The 15,575-nt window shown below is 46.5% G+C and overlaps 1 protein-coding gene across 4 annotated transcripts in view; it reads left to right on the top strand.

The window, feature by feature from the left end:
- The window catches only part of fat1a (FAT atypical cadherin 1a), a gene marked incomplete at its 5' end in the record, with an annotated part of 91,748 nt that overhangs the window by 66,249 nt on the left and 9,924 nt on the right, over window positions 1-15,575 (top strand). For all 4 annotated transcript variants that reach the window (XM_083656195.1, XM_083656194.1, XM_083656193.1 and 1 more), the window contains 10 exons: window positions 757-990; window positions 4,966-5,352; window positions 5,646-5,860; window positions 6,948-7,085; window positions 7,337-7,480; window positions 9,087-9,284; window positions 12,872-13,477; window positions 14,028-14,250; window positions 14,380-14,514; window positions 14,673-14,830. In XM_083656195.1, coding sequence (XP_083512321.1) covers window positions 757-990; window positions 4,966-5,352; window positions 5,646-5,860; window positions 6,948-7,085; window positions 7,337-7,480; window positions 9,087-9,284; window positions 12,872-13,477; window positions 14,028-14,250; window positions 14,380-14,514; window positions 14,673-14,830 — 2,438 coding nt within the window. The remainder of the gene's footprint in view (window positions 1-756; window positions 991-4,965; window positions 5,353-5,645; window positions 5,861-6,947; window positions 7,086-7,336; window positions 7,481-9,086; window positions 9,285-12,871; window positions 13,478-14,027; window positions 14,251-14,379; window positions 14,515-14,672; window positions 14,831-15,575) is intronic.

Below are 15,575 nucleotides of genomic sequence, written 5' to 3'. Positions count from 1 at the left end.
TTTAAACAGAGAGAGGAACCGCTGTGCAGCAGCACTGCTGCTGCATCAAATCCCTCGGTAATGGCAAAGTTCAAACCCTTTTTTTTATGTGCTCACAGACTGACGCTAAGGGAAGATGCCATCCAGCTGTCTTTTGGCAAGCCTCAATATTGAGTTTGTAGCAGCAGCGCTACTGTTATGGAGTGGGAATACTACTCTTATGGAGTGGGAATACTACTGTTATGGAGTGGGAATACTATTCTTTCTGTGGAGACAAGTAGGCTTATTGTGTGTAAGGACCGCCAAGAGGCTGTGGAGTTTTCCAGAGAGGCTGTGGTAATGTTGGCTGTCTTACATCCCAGGACACTTCCCAAGCTGCTCTCAGCTGCCAACTCCTGCTTTCCTTCAGCATCCCACCCCCATCCCCTCCCCCCTTCTCTCTCCCCTCTCCTGCTTCACTTACTTATGTATTCCCTCCCCTCCGCTCTTTAAAGACATTAGTTGTTTGGATGTGTTTTTACTTGGTAAGTAGGCGAGGGGCTTCATGGTGCACAAGCACATGTACAGTATATGGTTTGTCCTCTACACATACACTAAGTCCCCTTCTTGATCTCTCGCTAACTTACGCACATTATCATGTGTCTGTCTGTCTGTCTGTATGTCTGTCTGTCTGTCTATCTATCTATCTATCTATCTATCTATCTATCTATCTATCTATCTATCTATCTATCTATCGATCCATATGCCTTTCTCAAAATGGTCCTCTCCTGCCTGCAGGTGAATTGAAGACCTTGCAGCCGCTGGACCGAGAGGAGCAAGATGAACACAGGTTCAAAGTGCGAGCCTTGGATGGAGGTGGGCGGTATTGCGAGGCGGACGTCCAGATCAGAGTGGAAGACGTCAACGACAACCCGCCACAGTTCACCTCCGACGTTTACACCATCACAGTCTTTGAGAACACAGAGATTGGCACGTTTGTGGCAAAACTCCTGGCAAATGATATCGACACTGGTGAGGAATTTTAATCTTGCGCAACCTTATTTCCATAATCTTGTAGTCCTATTAGGAAGATCTTCCGATTCTATCATTTTTAGTTGTGGATAGATTAAGTTCCCTCCATTTTTCCTATTCTATTCTGAGAAGGAAAACTGGTTTTATCTCATATTTAAACTTAAGGAACCCATATTTTTGACATGTGCATCCTATGTGATAATGGTTAGCATAGGAATTAAAGCTTCAGACAGCTGTGCTGCATGTCTTATCCTTTTTGTCCAAACTTATGTCTGCGCCAATTGGTTTTTAAAACATCCCTTATACAGAATCATGCTATAAAGTTTATTCCCCAACTCATCATATTTGCCCCCTGCAGTTTAAAATGTCAGCCTCTTGGCTCCAGTACAGTCAAAATAATGAAAACACCAGGGTTCACTTTGTGTCTGCATGGGCACTCCATCCTTGCATAAAGGTTCATTGTCAGGATCGAGGTTCAAGTCTTTTAGAAATCATCCTATTCATCACTTATCAGGTGCATCCTTAGGGCATTCAAAATGTGTATGATGAAGTGTTGGTTGAGAAATTGGCACCAGCCTCTTCTTCACATTTATTAGCAATTCAGGTGCAAGTCAATGGGACATGAAACCATTACACTAAAGATTGCACATTACACATATGGAGGTATATGCAATGATGTATCCAATTTTGAGAGTTATGGTTTCACATCCCATTGACTTACACTAGGCTAACAAATGTTAGCTGGAGATTTGTATCGATTTCTCAGAAACACGGCGTCTGGCATGAAAATGTGTTTAATGTCTTAAGATGGGACTTAATTAGTAACCAATAGGATAGGCTTCTAAAAGCGCAGAACCTTTGCTTTAAGGCTGGCTTGGCTTACACTAGCATGCACCACCCAGTGGAAAATGGCAAAACTCACCTAATGAGCATTTTAATAGCATTTTGGACTCTGTCCAAATTCCTTTTACATAAAACCATTTCTCTGTGAGTACTGAGATGGATAATTAAGTCTTAACAGCAGTGTTTTTGATTAACTTCAGGGACATCGGGAGATTTGAGCTAAATCCGTTTCAATGAGGCAATTGATGGAGCTGTTAAATGGAAAGGCATCTCTAGCCACGTGAGAGACAAAAAAAGTAACACATTCTTGTACATTGCCTTAAAACCGCAAGCGCAAGGCATTAACTCATTAACTCATATAAAGCAGGAATGCACCTTTCACTCAACAAATAACCTTTAGAGAAGTTTGAAGGGATCATGATATGTAGATACTTGGCCCGATGCTGACTCACAATACAGAGGCTATTATCTTTCCGTTTTACAACTGCATTACTCTAAACGCCAAGAGGGAGGGATAACAAATGTGGAATTTCATGAATGATCAACCCCTCAAATTAAAAGCTCCATTACACTCTAATGAAATTCTTTTCTCTTCAGCCACTGAATTCTCAAAAGGGCTGATAGCAATTTTCCATTTGCCTGCTGGAAAGCCACAGGCCACATATTCACCTGAGATGCCTTCACCTCTCAGCAAACACTGCCACAGCAACAACTGAGCAGCCCAATAGAACAAAGATTGAGAACTTAAACCGCGCAGCAGTGTAGCAGTTATTTCAACTCTTTGAGAATGCTATCATCTAAGATAGCTCTTGGACTCGCCGTTCCAAATACGTGCTACAGTTTAGTGGGGTTCTAGCTTGGACGACCCATTTGAGCCCGATCACTGTCAGAGACTCTCTGTCTCCCTCTCTCCTTCGCTCTCTCTCTTTCAGGTGAATTGACAGCTTTACACAATGAATGGGATGCTAGAATTGGGTCTCCGAGAATGGAATGTTGAGTGGTGAAAGGAGACGGTTGGCATTAAGACATTTCTTCCCCGAGGCTTTGCTAGCACAACATTTGCCTCACATTTTGAACATCAAGGATAAGGGTACTTGAAGAGAGGGGGGGGGGGGGTGCTCCCCTCAGTTTAACCAGGGGCAATAATTATTTGGAGTTATGCTGGCTGAAAAGAATGAGCAGAGAGAGAGATTTGATTCGTGTTTCTCTCACACGCGGGGTATCAAGAACACATCGATCTGTGCTACAATTCCATTTTTGTCCGTCTGGACCGGCGCTCCATTTGTATCCTTTGATTCAGGTCCAAGCCTGCACACGCACATCCATTTAGGAAGGAAAATAAGCATTCTAGCTTGGCTCCCAGGTCACCGAGGCCCCAGCGGTCACCGCAGCCGACCATCCAAAATGCGAAGACTAACTTAACCCTGTGCCTAATATAGAAATACTTTTCTATGTAGCTCAGGCATCAATATTTGACTCTGCATAATCTGTGTGTAGACTCAACCTTGGCACGGGGCTGTCCTGTGCCGTGGCCTCTATCGTCCGCCTGCCCATCTGGCTGGAGGACATTAGATACTTACTTAAATACCCACATCACTCCTCCTCGCTTCAGCCTGCCGTCACAATGTGACTGGCAGCTCTTATCAGTGTGGAATGGCTAAGAACCAGACAGACAGACAAACAGACCCAGACTGGTGCCCTTGATCTGTGATAAACGAAAGTTATGCGAGGACACATTCCTTCTCTGTTTCTTCTTTGTCCTTTATCTCTCTGCCTGGATCTGGATCTGGATGGCTCGCTTTTTTGTTTGCCCTCTGCACTTTTCTTATGGTGCAGCTATTGTGGAGGAGTTTGAGTCTTTTCATCCCTGTCCGTCTTGGTGCTCTGCCAGAGTCAGACGTGTTCTGTACAACGCAACAACTCGAGGAAGATGTCTTACAGCACTGCCTGCAATGTGTGCTTATACATCAGTATGCAGTTTGCACGCTCATTTGCATGCTCATTTCTTCGTCGTCTTGTAGGCCTTAAGTTGTCAAGATCATACAGATTTGCATGCCAGTTATTGAACATTTAAATCCAAAGTTTCTTCCCCCGCAGTGGAACGCAGCTGATTACACCCATTGCTCGTGTTCTATTTCACTAATTCAAAGTCCAGTATTTTTTCCACATATCTCCAGTTGTGGGACACAGAGGAGCATACAATCATAAAAATAGATGTATGAGGGAATAGAGCTAATTGTGATTCAGTTGCAATTCACTTAACCGCCATTAAGCAATTGTCTCCAGAGTGATCAGGCCTGATGAAAGGGACGGGGAACCACAGCAGTCTCCAGCGCCATAATGAGATCCGTAGAGGGAGGGGACACTTACCTGATAAATGGGAATATAATAGCATATTCCAAATGGCGGCCACCTGCAGAAAGGCATTATGATTATTATCGTGATCCATCTCTGTCTCGTTGCTGGGAGCGCGTTGCTTAGTGGGAGAGGATGAGTTATGAGGATGGCATGGATTAGATGTTTTCTGTCCTTGTTTATCAGCGGCTCTATGAAAGATGGATGTTTTAAAATGGAAAACAGGAATACAATGTGCAGAGTGGAATCATTCTCCAAGAATCTACGGTACTCTATATGCTTGTTTACTTACTGTACTTAAGTACAGTGTCATACCATATAAACATTGAGTAATGATTTCCGGTGGCGTCTGGGTGGTGTAGAGGTAAAAGCACTCGCCTACCACCGCGGAGACCCGGGTTCAGTACGGCAGCGGTACTTCTGGCTTGGTCAGATGTTCATACAGACACAATTGGCCTGGGCGTAATGTGTCCTGGTCGCTGCACTAGCGCCCCCTCTGGTCAGTTGGGGGCGCCTGTTCAGGCGGTAGGGGAACAGTGTGATCCTCACACGCGCTAAGGCTGCAACCCCTCGCTGTCGGGTGCAAAGAAGTGGCTGGCGACTGCACATGTATCAGAGGAAGCATGTACAAGTCTACAACTCTCCCCAGATTGGCAGGGGGGGTGGAGCAACGACCAAGACAGCAGAGGGAATAAAGGATTTTAAACAAAAGTGATTTCCAAGGGAATAGCAGCATTGTCTAACCTTGTTTTCTTTTCTGTGCTCTCCTCATTCCAGGTCTTAACAGCGACATCCTCTACTCACTGGCCGACTCTGCCGACGGCTATTTCTCCGTAGACGAGCGCACCGGTGTGGTGAGCCTGGAGCGGCCCCTCGACCGCGAGCTACAGGCAGTGTACGAACTGAAGGCCCGCGCCGTCGACCAGGGCGCGCCGCGCCTCTCCTCGCTGTGCCAGGTGGTGGTGTCTGTGCTGGACATCAACGACAACCCGCCGGTGTTTGAGCACCGCGAATACACGGCCACCGTGCCCGAGGACGTGGCCGTGGGGACGCAGGTGCTCAGGGTGCAGGCGGCCAGCAGGGACATAGAGGCCAACGGAGAGATCTCTTATAGCATCATCAGCGGGAATGAGCACGGCATGTTCAGTGTGGACCAACAAACTGGTAGGTGGCAGTATGACGTGGAGGTCTGTAGGTGGCAGTATGTCATGAAGGTCTGTAGGTGGCAGTATGACGTGGAGGTCTGTAGATGGCAGTATGACGTGGAGGTCTGTAGATGGCAGTATGTCGTGGAGGTCTGTAGGTGGCAGTATGATGTGGAGGTCTGTAGGTGGCAGTATGATGTGGAGGTATTTTGCATTTTTCCTGTGTTTTTCAATTTCATTCTACCTTCCTGGCTATAACCTTCCTGCCATCTCTCCCCAAACCCCCCCCCCCCCCTCTCTCTCTCTCTCCAGGCGACGTCTTTGTAATTGAGCCGTTGGACTACGAGGTGTCTCATGAGTATTACCTCACCGTGGAGGCTACAGATGGCGGCTCACCGCCGCTCAGTGACATGGCCACAGTGAACATCAACCTGACTGACGTTAACGACAACAGACCCGTCTTCAGCCAGGAGACCTACACAGCCGTGGTCAGCGAGGACGCGGAGCTGGGGAAGACTGTGGTGGCGGTGAGAGACACCGTCACTTTAGGGACAGGTTCTCATTTGGTTATGTCCGTCTTTGACAGCCGATTTTGTTCACCTTGTCTCTTTTGCTCATTCCTACCTCACAAGCCTCTCCCCTCTGTACCCATCGCTTCATATCTAACCCTATCACCTATCAGCACCTGTGGCAAAGCACCACCTGGTGACATAGCTAAATTAGAACCCACGCTCTGCATGCTCAGTGCACCATTGTCGTGTGCATTTTCTCTCACACACACACGCACACACACATGCACACGCACACGCACACACACACACACACACACACACACACACACACAGACACTCTCTCTCTCTCGCTCTCTCCCTTTCTCTCTCTCTCTCTCTCTCTCTCTCTCATTAAGCCTTCATCCAAGATAAGGGATTTTATGCATTCTCTTAATTTTCACATGTAGAGTTTCACTACATCTCTTTTTTCTGTACCCTTGCTTTCCTACTCGGCTCCCTCCCCTCACAACCACCACAACCTGCTTTTGGCCAGTTATTATGAGCAGCGTGTGTGCCTATACTGCCTAATCCACCTGAATATAAATTAGCCATCAGAAAATGAGATTTTAATACCTGACATTGTCTCATACTTGTAAATCTTCACTGTCTACTGATTTCCCGTGGGATGCCTTCCAATATGTGATGGTTGGCAGGTTTTAGGGCTGTGTGAATGCATGTGCGGCGCGTGTGTGTGTGTGTGTGTGTGTTTGTGTGCGCGCATGTGTGCGTGTGTGTGTATGTGTGCACATGCGTGTGTGTGTGTGCGCGCATGTGTGTGTGTATGTATGTGTGCGTGTGTGTGTGTGCGCATGCGTGTGTGTGCGTGGCCGGAGAGGAAGGTGGAGGTGGGGAAAGAAAGAGTGCAGGGGAGAATATGTGCAAATGTGTGTGTGTGTGTGTGTGTGTGTGTGTGTGTGTGTGTGTGTGTGTGTGTGTGTGTGTGTGTCATGCTGTGTGACAAATGGGTGTTTTTGTGGCCTTCTTCATGGGTTGTAATTAAATCCTTTCCCCGTGTGTGTGTGTGTGTGTGTGCGTGTGTGTGTGCGTGTGTGTGGTGTCAAAGGTCATGGCTGAGGATGCCGACGGGCCGTCTTACAATCACGTGCGATACTCCATATTGGACGGTAACCAAGGCAGCCCGTTCAGCCTGGATCCAGTCAGAGGGGAGCTGAAGATCGCCCGGCAGCTGGACAGAGAGAGAGTAAGCAAACACAACGCTGCTTCCACACATACATGTGAATCCATGGAGTCACTAATTGCTGATCTGTGCAGAATCCAATCAAAGCCAAGTTGGCCCTAATAGAGAAGCTTGCAGATGTCCACTGCATTATCGCTTACAGAAGCAACTCTGGCAGTGAATGGTAATTCTCTCTCTCTCTCTCTCTCTCTCTCTCTCTCTCTCTCTCCCTCCCTCTCTCCCTCTCTCTCTCTCCCTCTCTCCCTCTCAATTAGACGTCCGGGTACACTCTGATGGTGCTCGCCTCAGACAACGGAACACCTCCGCATTCCAGCAGCGCCACGGTCAACATCGACGTGTCGGACGTCAATGACAACCCGCCCCTTTTCTCCCAAGCCAACTACAGCCTCATCGTCCAGGTGAGAGGGGGAGGGGGGGTTGATGGGAGGTGGAGAGGAAGGGAACGAGGGAGATGGAATGAAAGAGAGAGGGGGGGGGGGGGGGGGGGGGGGGCACGGGAGATTGTAATGGACGCGGGGAGGGGGTGGAGAGGGGGGGGGGGGGGGATTAGCAGGGAGGAATAATGGTAGACTGTGTGCAACTAGAATGTCAAGAAGGAAGTAGAGGGGGGTAGAAAGAGAAGTGAGGTAAGGAGAGGAGAGGAAGAGACGCGGGGGAATGACCTAAAGACAGAGGCTGCATCTTAAGTATGGGAATGCAGATCAGTGATGGATGGAGGAGGCGAGCAGCGGGGAAGAGAGAGATGGTCAGTAAATAGAGGATGATATGGCTGACGGGAGGGGGGGAGAAAAGACAGAAGATGCGAAGAACCAAAGGAGATGCATTGGAGCTTGGGAGATGGGAAAGAGGAAGAGAATTAATTCCGGCGGCGAAGGAGGCGAGATGATGCCTTTCCAATTCTCCTCTCTGTGTTTAGAAAAGTGGAAAAAGTAATTGAGGAGATACTGTGGAGCCACGGTGATGGTGGAGCACGGAGCATGGATGCTGTGTGCCGGGTACACCCTGCACAAACGTGACAGCACTTAGGGATGAAACGGATTGCTTTGCCTGCATGAAATGTTCTTGACTGGTTTTATGTTGCTTATCACAGTGGTATATGTGCACATTTCGAAATTATAGCTGATTATACAGATAGATCAAATGAAGACAAATTGATGGATGAAGCACATTTAAAAAGGACCGCAGCACTGCGCACACTAAACATAGAACATCTATATAGCACTTGCACACAATACAGAAAGACATGGAGAAAAGCAGAAAGACGGGACATAGCAGTCACCTTTGAGCTTCGACAGCAGGCTTGAGACGCCCCATAGATAAGCAGGAGCCCATTCAGGGATTTAAAAATCAACTGTAAAACGTAGCGGAAGCCAGTGAAGGGAGAGCACAATAGGGCTGATATGGTCCCCGATACCAAGAAGCCCTAAGAAGCCTAGCCGCTGCATAAAGGATCAGGATGACATCCTCATACTAATACATGGGGAGGTGGGATTATCAGAAAGCAGGAGGCAATGAAGTGTTGTAGAACTTTCTCCACATCTTTAAATCAATGCAAGGGACTTGATTGTCGGATGGATTGTAATTTGAAGGAAACTAGATTTTACTATTGCATTGACTTGTTTGTCACACCTATTGGCAGAGTCAAAGATCATAGCAAGTGCTTGGCATGATGCTTATAACATAGGTCGACAGCTGGTCAAAGGCATTGCTTATCAATTATATTGAGTCAAGATGGCCAAAGAGGGGTGTGATCTCATTCAGCGGGAGAAAATGTTGTCCCGTTCAACAAGGCAGTTGCCGGGCCTGCTTGTTTGATTTAGACTCGGGGAGGTGGATATGATGACGTTCTTCTGGGACATTTTCTCACACATAAGCGATGTATGATCATTTTGCCTTCTGAAAATCATTATAGTCAAGCATTACAGAACAGTCAACAACAACAGTTCCCGTAAAGCCATTTCCTCTCACCACAAATACTAAACTTGCCTCTCTCGTCCGTCACAGGAGAATCGACCAAAAGGCACCAGTCTCCTTCAGCTCGCGGTGACCGATCGCGACGCCACCCACAACGGCCCGCCGTTCACCTTTGCCATCGTGGACGGGAACGAGGGTGATCCTTTCCAGATCAATCAACAGGGGGCGCTAGTGGCTGCGGGCGCGCTGAAGAAGAAAAGTAAAGAACACTACCAACTGCAAGCGCAGGTGAGTCACACCGGGGAGAAACGAGAGTTGAGGTGTTGTATCGATTTAGCTGTCAGGGCGTAGCAGCCTGATCTATTTCCCTTCCTCTGTTCCCTCTCTCCAGCTTCCCCTCTGTCATGCCCACTCACCCGCTAGCTCAGACTTTCCTTCCCACCACTAGTCAGTGTTTGACTCTCCGTCTCCGTGTCTATCCCTCTACTCCCTCGAAACCTTTCCTCTTCATCTCTCATGCCTCCTCATTTCCATATCAAGTATATGTTCCTCCTCAGCTCCCCCACCTTGTTAAACCACTGAAATCTACCATGCTGACATCAAATGGACAGTAAAACGGCTGCCCTCTCGCTCTCCTGTACGTCCTTCATCTCACAGGAGATGCATACATGAAAGGCAGTAAGGCATTTTGCTTTGAGTTGCCCGTGATGACGTGTGTTGCCCGGTGGTGAAGTGTCCCCTTATAGGAGAGAGAACGGAACATGAACTGAGTGGGCAGATGGGATGAGAAATAAGTGTGTATTTTGCGTTCCACACGAGACGAGGCACGCTCGCCTTTGAGTCATTGTGATTTTTGGCTTGTTTTTCCCCCTAGAACTGATGTTTATTCATATGAACGTGTTGAAATGCATGAACTGTAGATGGCTGCCTTGAATAGGTCTATTGGCATTAACACCAAGTGCCGTCAACTGGGGGATAGTAATAGGAAACAGTGAAAGTGCTTGATTGCCCTCTGCTGGTGGGAGAGATAATGCTTGCAGAGCCAAAGGGAATGGACTGTTAATCATAGCATCACTTACCAGTAGTGTTGGGAAAAGTTACTTTTGATATTAACTACCGGTAGCTGCTTTCCTTAGTTACTTCCCCTAAATACTCACTAAGTTAATTACTAAGTTAGTCTTTATTTAATGTAACCCATTCAAGCACTTTAAAAACATGCCTTTAAAATATAGTAGCCTGTGGGCTCTATCGTTGCAACGGCCTTAAATTAGCTCTTAGCGCCAGGTGCAGCGCATATTAGTGGGCGTGGATCGGCGCACTCGATATTTTCGTGTCGCCGCTACATGTGGCCTTAAGCATTATAACCACGCCTTTTTTTTTTTTATATATATACTTTATTTTTGTACATTTTCATGAAACAAAGCACAAGTAGAACATACTGGAAAACAAAACAAAAACAAAACAAAAACAAAACAAAACAGACAGTTGGTCACCTTTACATACATAGACTTACTGGTGGGGGATTCAACTCAGTTCGTACATGTAAACACAATCCATTTCTCCCAGTACTTAGAATACTTGTCAAGCTGTAAGTTCAAAGAGAAGGTAATTCTCTCCATGCTCTGTATGTTGGTCACTAAAGAGAAGGTAATTCTCTCCATGCTCTGTATGTTGGTCACTAAAGAGAAGGTAATTCTCTCCATGCTCTGTATGTTGGTCACTATTTCTGTCCAGTCAGTCTTTGTTGGAGGATCGAACTGCAGCCACTTTCTTGTTAAAGCTTTTTTGCTGGCTGCCAGCAGTATTTTTAAGAGATATCTGTCCTGTGATATCAAATCGGTTGCAATGTTACCCAAGTAGATTGTAGGGAAAGAGCAATCAGTTTCTTTACCAAATATATCCTTTATTGCTTGTGATACCTCCTGCCAGTATGTCTGGATGGAAGGGCAACTCCAGAATATATGGAAGTGGTCTGCCAGTTGTTCTCCGCACTTCCTCCAACATAGACTCCTTCCCAGATCACCCATCTGTAAACCTTTTAACTTAGGAGTTATAAAATACCTCATCAAATTCCGCCAACAAAATCCTCTCCAAAAACCCGAGCTGGTGGAGGTAGATTGTACGTTGCACATATTCATCCAGTCCTCCTCTGAGATTACAATTCCAGACTCTTTTTCCCATTTTAGTCTAACCTTATTTGTTGTGTGTTTCTTCATGGATTGAATACTTGAGTGCAGTATTGAGACAAGTTTCCTGTTACTCTTAACTGTATACATGTTGGTAAATACGTCAACTATATTAGTGTCATCTTTCTTTGTATGTTTTATCTTATCATTAAAATAAGCCCTGGTTTGTAAATACCTAAAGAAGTCTATCTTTTCTAACCCATATGTATCAGAAATTTCCTGAAAGCTGGCCAGTTCACAGTTTGATGAAATTGAGCAGTATGAAGTGATGCCTTGTCTAAACCACTGCTTAAACCTTCCGTCAATCCCTGCTGATAACCACGCCTTTTAAGCGTATAATTATTCACAACTGTGCTCATTGGTGAACTGCAGTTACTCAATGACATTCTTCCTTTCGAAGCTCCGATCCACTCGATCCATGATCTTTACGATCACTTGATTTTGGCTGCATGCTGTCATCTCTTCATGCCAATTTGGATATCTCAGCACATCACAGATCATAGCCTGAATAAAACAATTCAACCTACAGCCAGGCAAATACAGATCTGTTCAGCAGGGCTGATGCGGTCTCCCTATCGGTGACATTCCTGATAGCATCCATTTCCATGATCTTTATGTTGTAAACATAACTTTCACAATAGTGAAATAGTGTCAATAGTAATAAATAATAGTCAATAGTGTCTGTTGCCAGACACTATTGACAGTTTGAGCCTTCCCGCAGACGGCAAAACAAGCAGTTTTATTAGTGAACGTGTATTGACGATGCGGTGCAGGATTGCCCTGTGTAGTTACACTGATAGTTGTTTGGGCACATTGCTCGAGCTGTAAACAACGCTATCTCGGTGAGTACTCGACCAATTTGAAAAGAATATGTCACGATGAGTCCCTTAGATACATACAGTGTGGAAAATAGGGTCCAGGTTGAAAAAAAACGAAATTCTCCTTTAACTACCAGAATTATTCACAGGCGTGGCCAGGGAATGATGGGCATTACGTCAATCAAAACCAATCAGATTCCCGTCTCGCAATGGTTGTTTGCGCGAGGCATGCAATATGCTGTAATTCTCTCCATGCGTAATAGAGTGTACTCACTCGTGCGAGGACAGAGGGAGCTTATTGACAGATCGTCTGTGGTGCCAACGACCCTTCGGGTTATGGAGGTAAAAGCCTATGTCCATTGTACAACAAGTTTTCTCAATTAATTTCCCTCTTTGCGATGTGATAAAAGTTTGTCAGTGAGTTATAGTTGATTGCCTCACTGAATTATCTGCTAATACCCAATTTTAGCAGCATAATTTGATGTCTAGGCTGTGCGTAATGACATCTCCAAAAGGAATTCTACTTTGCACTGCGCTGTGCTGCAGGGAGATTACGGGTGCGCTCCGAGAGCGCGAGGTATTTGCACGTAAAAGGTCCTTTTCAAAGCTCTTAGCGCAAAGTAATTGCGCGCTGCTGACGATAGGGTAATGCCATCTATCCCAGATTTTAGCGCTGAAACGCCTGCTTTGGCTTGTGGCAGCCAATGCCCAGTACAATTATCACAGGCATGCGCTTGTGTCCGCCCCCAATTTGCATTGCGCACGGCGTTAAACGAGCGCAAACGCTAAATTAGCGCTTTGGGAAGATAGAGCCCAATGTGTTTGTGGCCAAGAAATGACTATTTGTGACTCCTCCTCATCTCTTGTCTAGGTTTCGGACAGCGGCAAGCCCCAGCTCCTCTCCACTGCCTTCATCAGCGTGCGTATAATTGAGGAGAGCGTCTACCCTCCTGCCATTCTCCCGCTGGACATCTTCATCTCCACTGCCGGTGACGAATACCCTGGAGGCGTCCTGGGCAAGATCCATGCCACTGACCAAGACATCTACGACACTCTGACCTACAGCCTTGCCCCCTCTTCCTCCTCGCCCTCCTCATCCACAGACGGCAGCGACGCCTTGTTCACCATCTCGGCCTCTGACGGTAAAGTCATCGCCCAGCGACCGCTCGACGTGGGCCACTACCCTCTCAATGTGACGGTGACGGACGGACGCTTCACCGCTGCCGCCGACGTCAACGTGCACGTCCGACAGGCGCCCCGGCAGGCCCTGGACAACTCCATCGCCGTGCGCTTTGCAAACATTGCCCCAGAAGTGTTTATCGGGGACCACTGGCGTAACTTCCAGCGGGCGCTGAGAAACATTGCGGGGGTGAGAAGGAGTGAAGTCCAGCTAGTGAGCCTGCAACCATCAGAGAGAGGAGATCTGGATGTGCTTTTGGCATTAGAGAGATCTGGAAGCCCCTACCAGCCCCAAGAGGTAAGACTATGTGATGATGTTGTCAGATATACAGTATGTGTAGCTGATGGTGCCTACAAATAGAGTACTGCGCATGGAGGACATCTTTGTAGGACAACCCAGAAGTTAGCGTTGCGCTTCCCCCATCTGGAAGTCGATGGGATTTTTGTATGGGGTTTTTCATGACATGCCTGAAATCAGGTCTGTGCTTAACAAAGGTTTATGAAACTGTGATCTTTGTGTTCAGCAAGATAATCTCCACAAATGAACATATTTTTTTCTTAAATCGTGATTTTCAGAAAAGACTTCAGAAATCATAAGAGTTGTGAATATTATTTTTGCTGTAACACAAAGATTGCAGTTTCATAAACTTCTGTCAGCCACAGACTTTATTTTAGGCATCTAACAAAAATCCCTATACCAAAAAAAAAACCTTCGAGACGCGGGAACCAGGAAGTTTTAGGACTCATTCCTGCGGTATTCTATTATCTTGTAACAGAAGATAAAACTTCTAACATGTCAAAGTTTCCTATATTGAGTCTTTTGACGTTTGTTTCAATGGTGTCTCTAGGTCGTCTTCCGTAAGTTGAACTCTTCCTCAGCGGTGATCGAGGAGATGACGGGGGTGCGGATCGTGCGGGTGGTCCAGAAGCTGTGCGCGGGGCTCGACTGCCCGCTGCGCTTCTGCGATGAGGTCATCTCCCTGGACAAGAGCAGCATGTCCACTTACAGCACGGCCCGGCTCAGCTTCGTCACCCCGCGGCACCAGAGAGCCGCAACCTGCCAGTGTGAAGGTACCGTCTGATACATCACAGCACACGTACACGCCGGCGGACTACACACAGTTTACACAGTTCAGCAATTCAAAGATCTTGCCTGGTTGGATTCCTCCTCCTGATACGTTTGTGTGTCGGTACTTTTAGGTGGCAAATGTCCCATGTTGAACAGGCTGTGCGAGAACAACCCTTGTCCCGAGGGCATGGAGTGTGTGGCAGACCTGAAAGATGCCATGTATAGCTGTGTGTGTCCAGAAGGCATGAGTAAGAGCCAGTGCTCCGGTAAGACCACCCACCTCTCTCCTTCTCATCTATGTAGCCAGACATCGTTAAGACCACCCACCGCTTCTTCTCAACTATGTAGCCAGGCATCGGTGTCCTTTTTCCCTCTGAATTGCTCCTGACTCTGCTCACTCACTCTCTGTCTCTCTCTGTGTCAGATGGCCACTCGTTGACGTTCAGTGGCAGCGGCTATGTGAAGTACCGTCTGATGGAGAACGAGAACAAGGAGTTGATGAAGCTTTCTCTGAGACTCAGGACCTTCTCCAGCCATGCTACTGTCATGTATGCTAAAGGAACAGACTACAGTATCCTCGAGGTGGGGACACATTCTTGGCTGTGTGTATTTGTTGTGTGTGTGCGTGTGCGTGTGTGTGTGTGCGTGTGTGTGCGTGTCAAGAAGTGTTAATCTCAGGGAGATCCCTTCCTGCCTTCTCGATAACCTTGCTTTGCCATAATTAAGATTGAGCCATCTGTGTTTCTTACCTTATCGCCATATTAGCCCACGGCACTCTGAAGAAGGGCTTGATAAACACATCACTGGCCTACTTACTCTCCCTTGTGGCCATCCAGCCATTTTTGAAATCCCGTTCACAGGAGGGACTATGGGAATGTGGCACTGGGTTGAAAGAGCTCACACACAGGAGCTATTTTAGTTGTGGGAGGGAAACAGAAAGCACTTTTCCACACATTCCTCTTAGAAATGGTCTGCTTGGAGTCTGTGTGCCAGACTGTGTAGACAGAGAACCTGGCTGGCTCAGAGCCTCTTATTGTATTGACTGCCATGTTAAGCCTGTTTGTATCGACCTAGGATTCTACTTTTAGTTTAGTGTCATGCATGTAAGATATGCTGTTGTATAGAACTATAGTATTTCCCAAACTTAGGTTGAGTGTTAACATTACAGTACATGAAGACGTGTATAGTAATGTAAAATACAATACAATACAATGCAATATACTATGCTATGCTAATTAATGTAAATGTAAATGTAAATAATAATAATAATAATAATAATAATAATAATAATAATAATAATAATAATAATAAAGATCAAAAGATGATA

Source organism: Poromitra crassiceps (assembly GCF_964638095.1).
Source record: "Poromitra crassiceps genome assembly, chromosome: 19".
Lineage (NCBI taxonomy): Eukaryota > Metazoa > Chordata > Actinopteri > Beryciformes > Melamphaidae > Poromitra > Poromitra crassiceps.
Note: the sequence above shows the minus strand (reverse complement) of the source record. Positions and strands in the feature narration are given on the sequence as shown.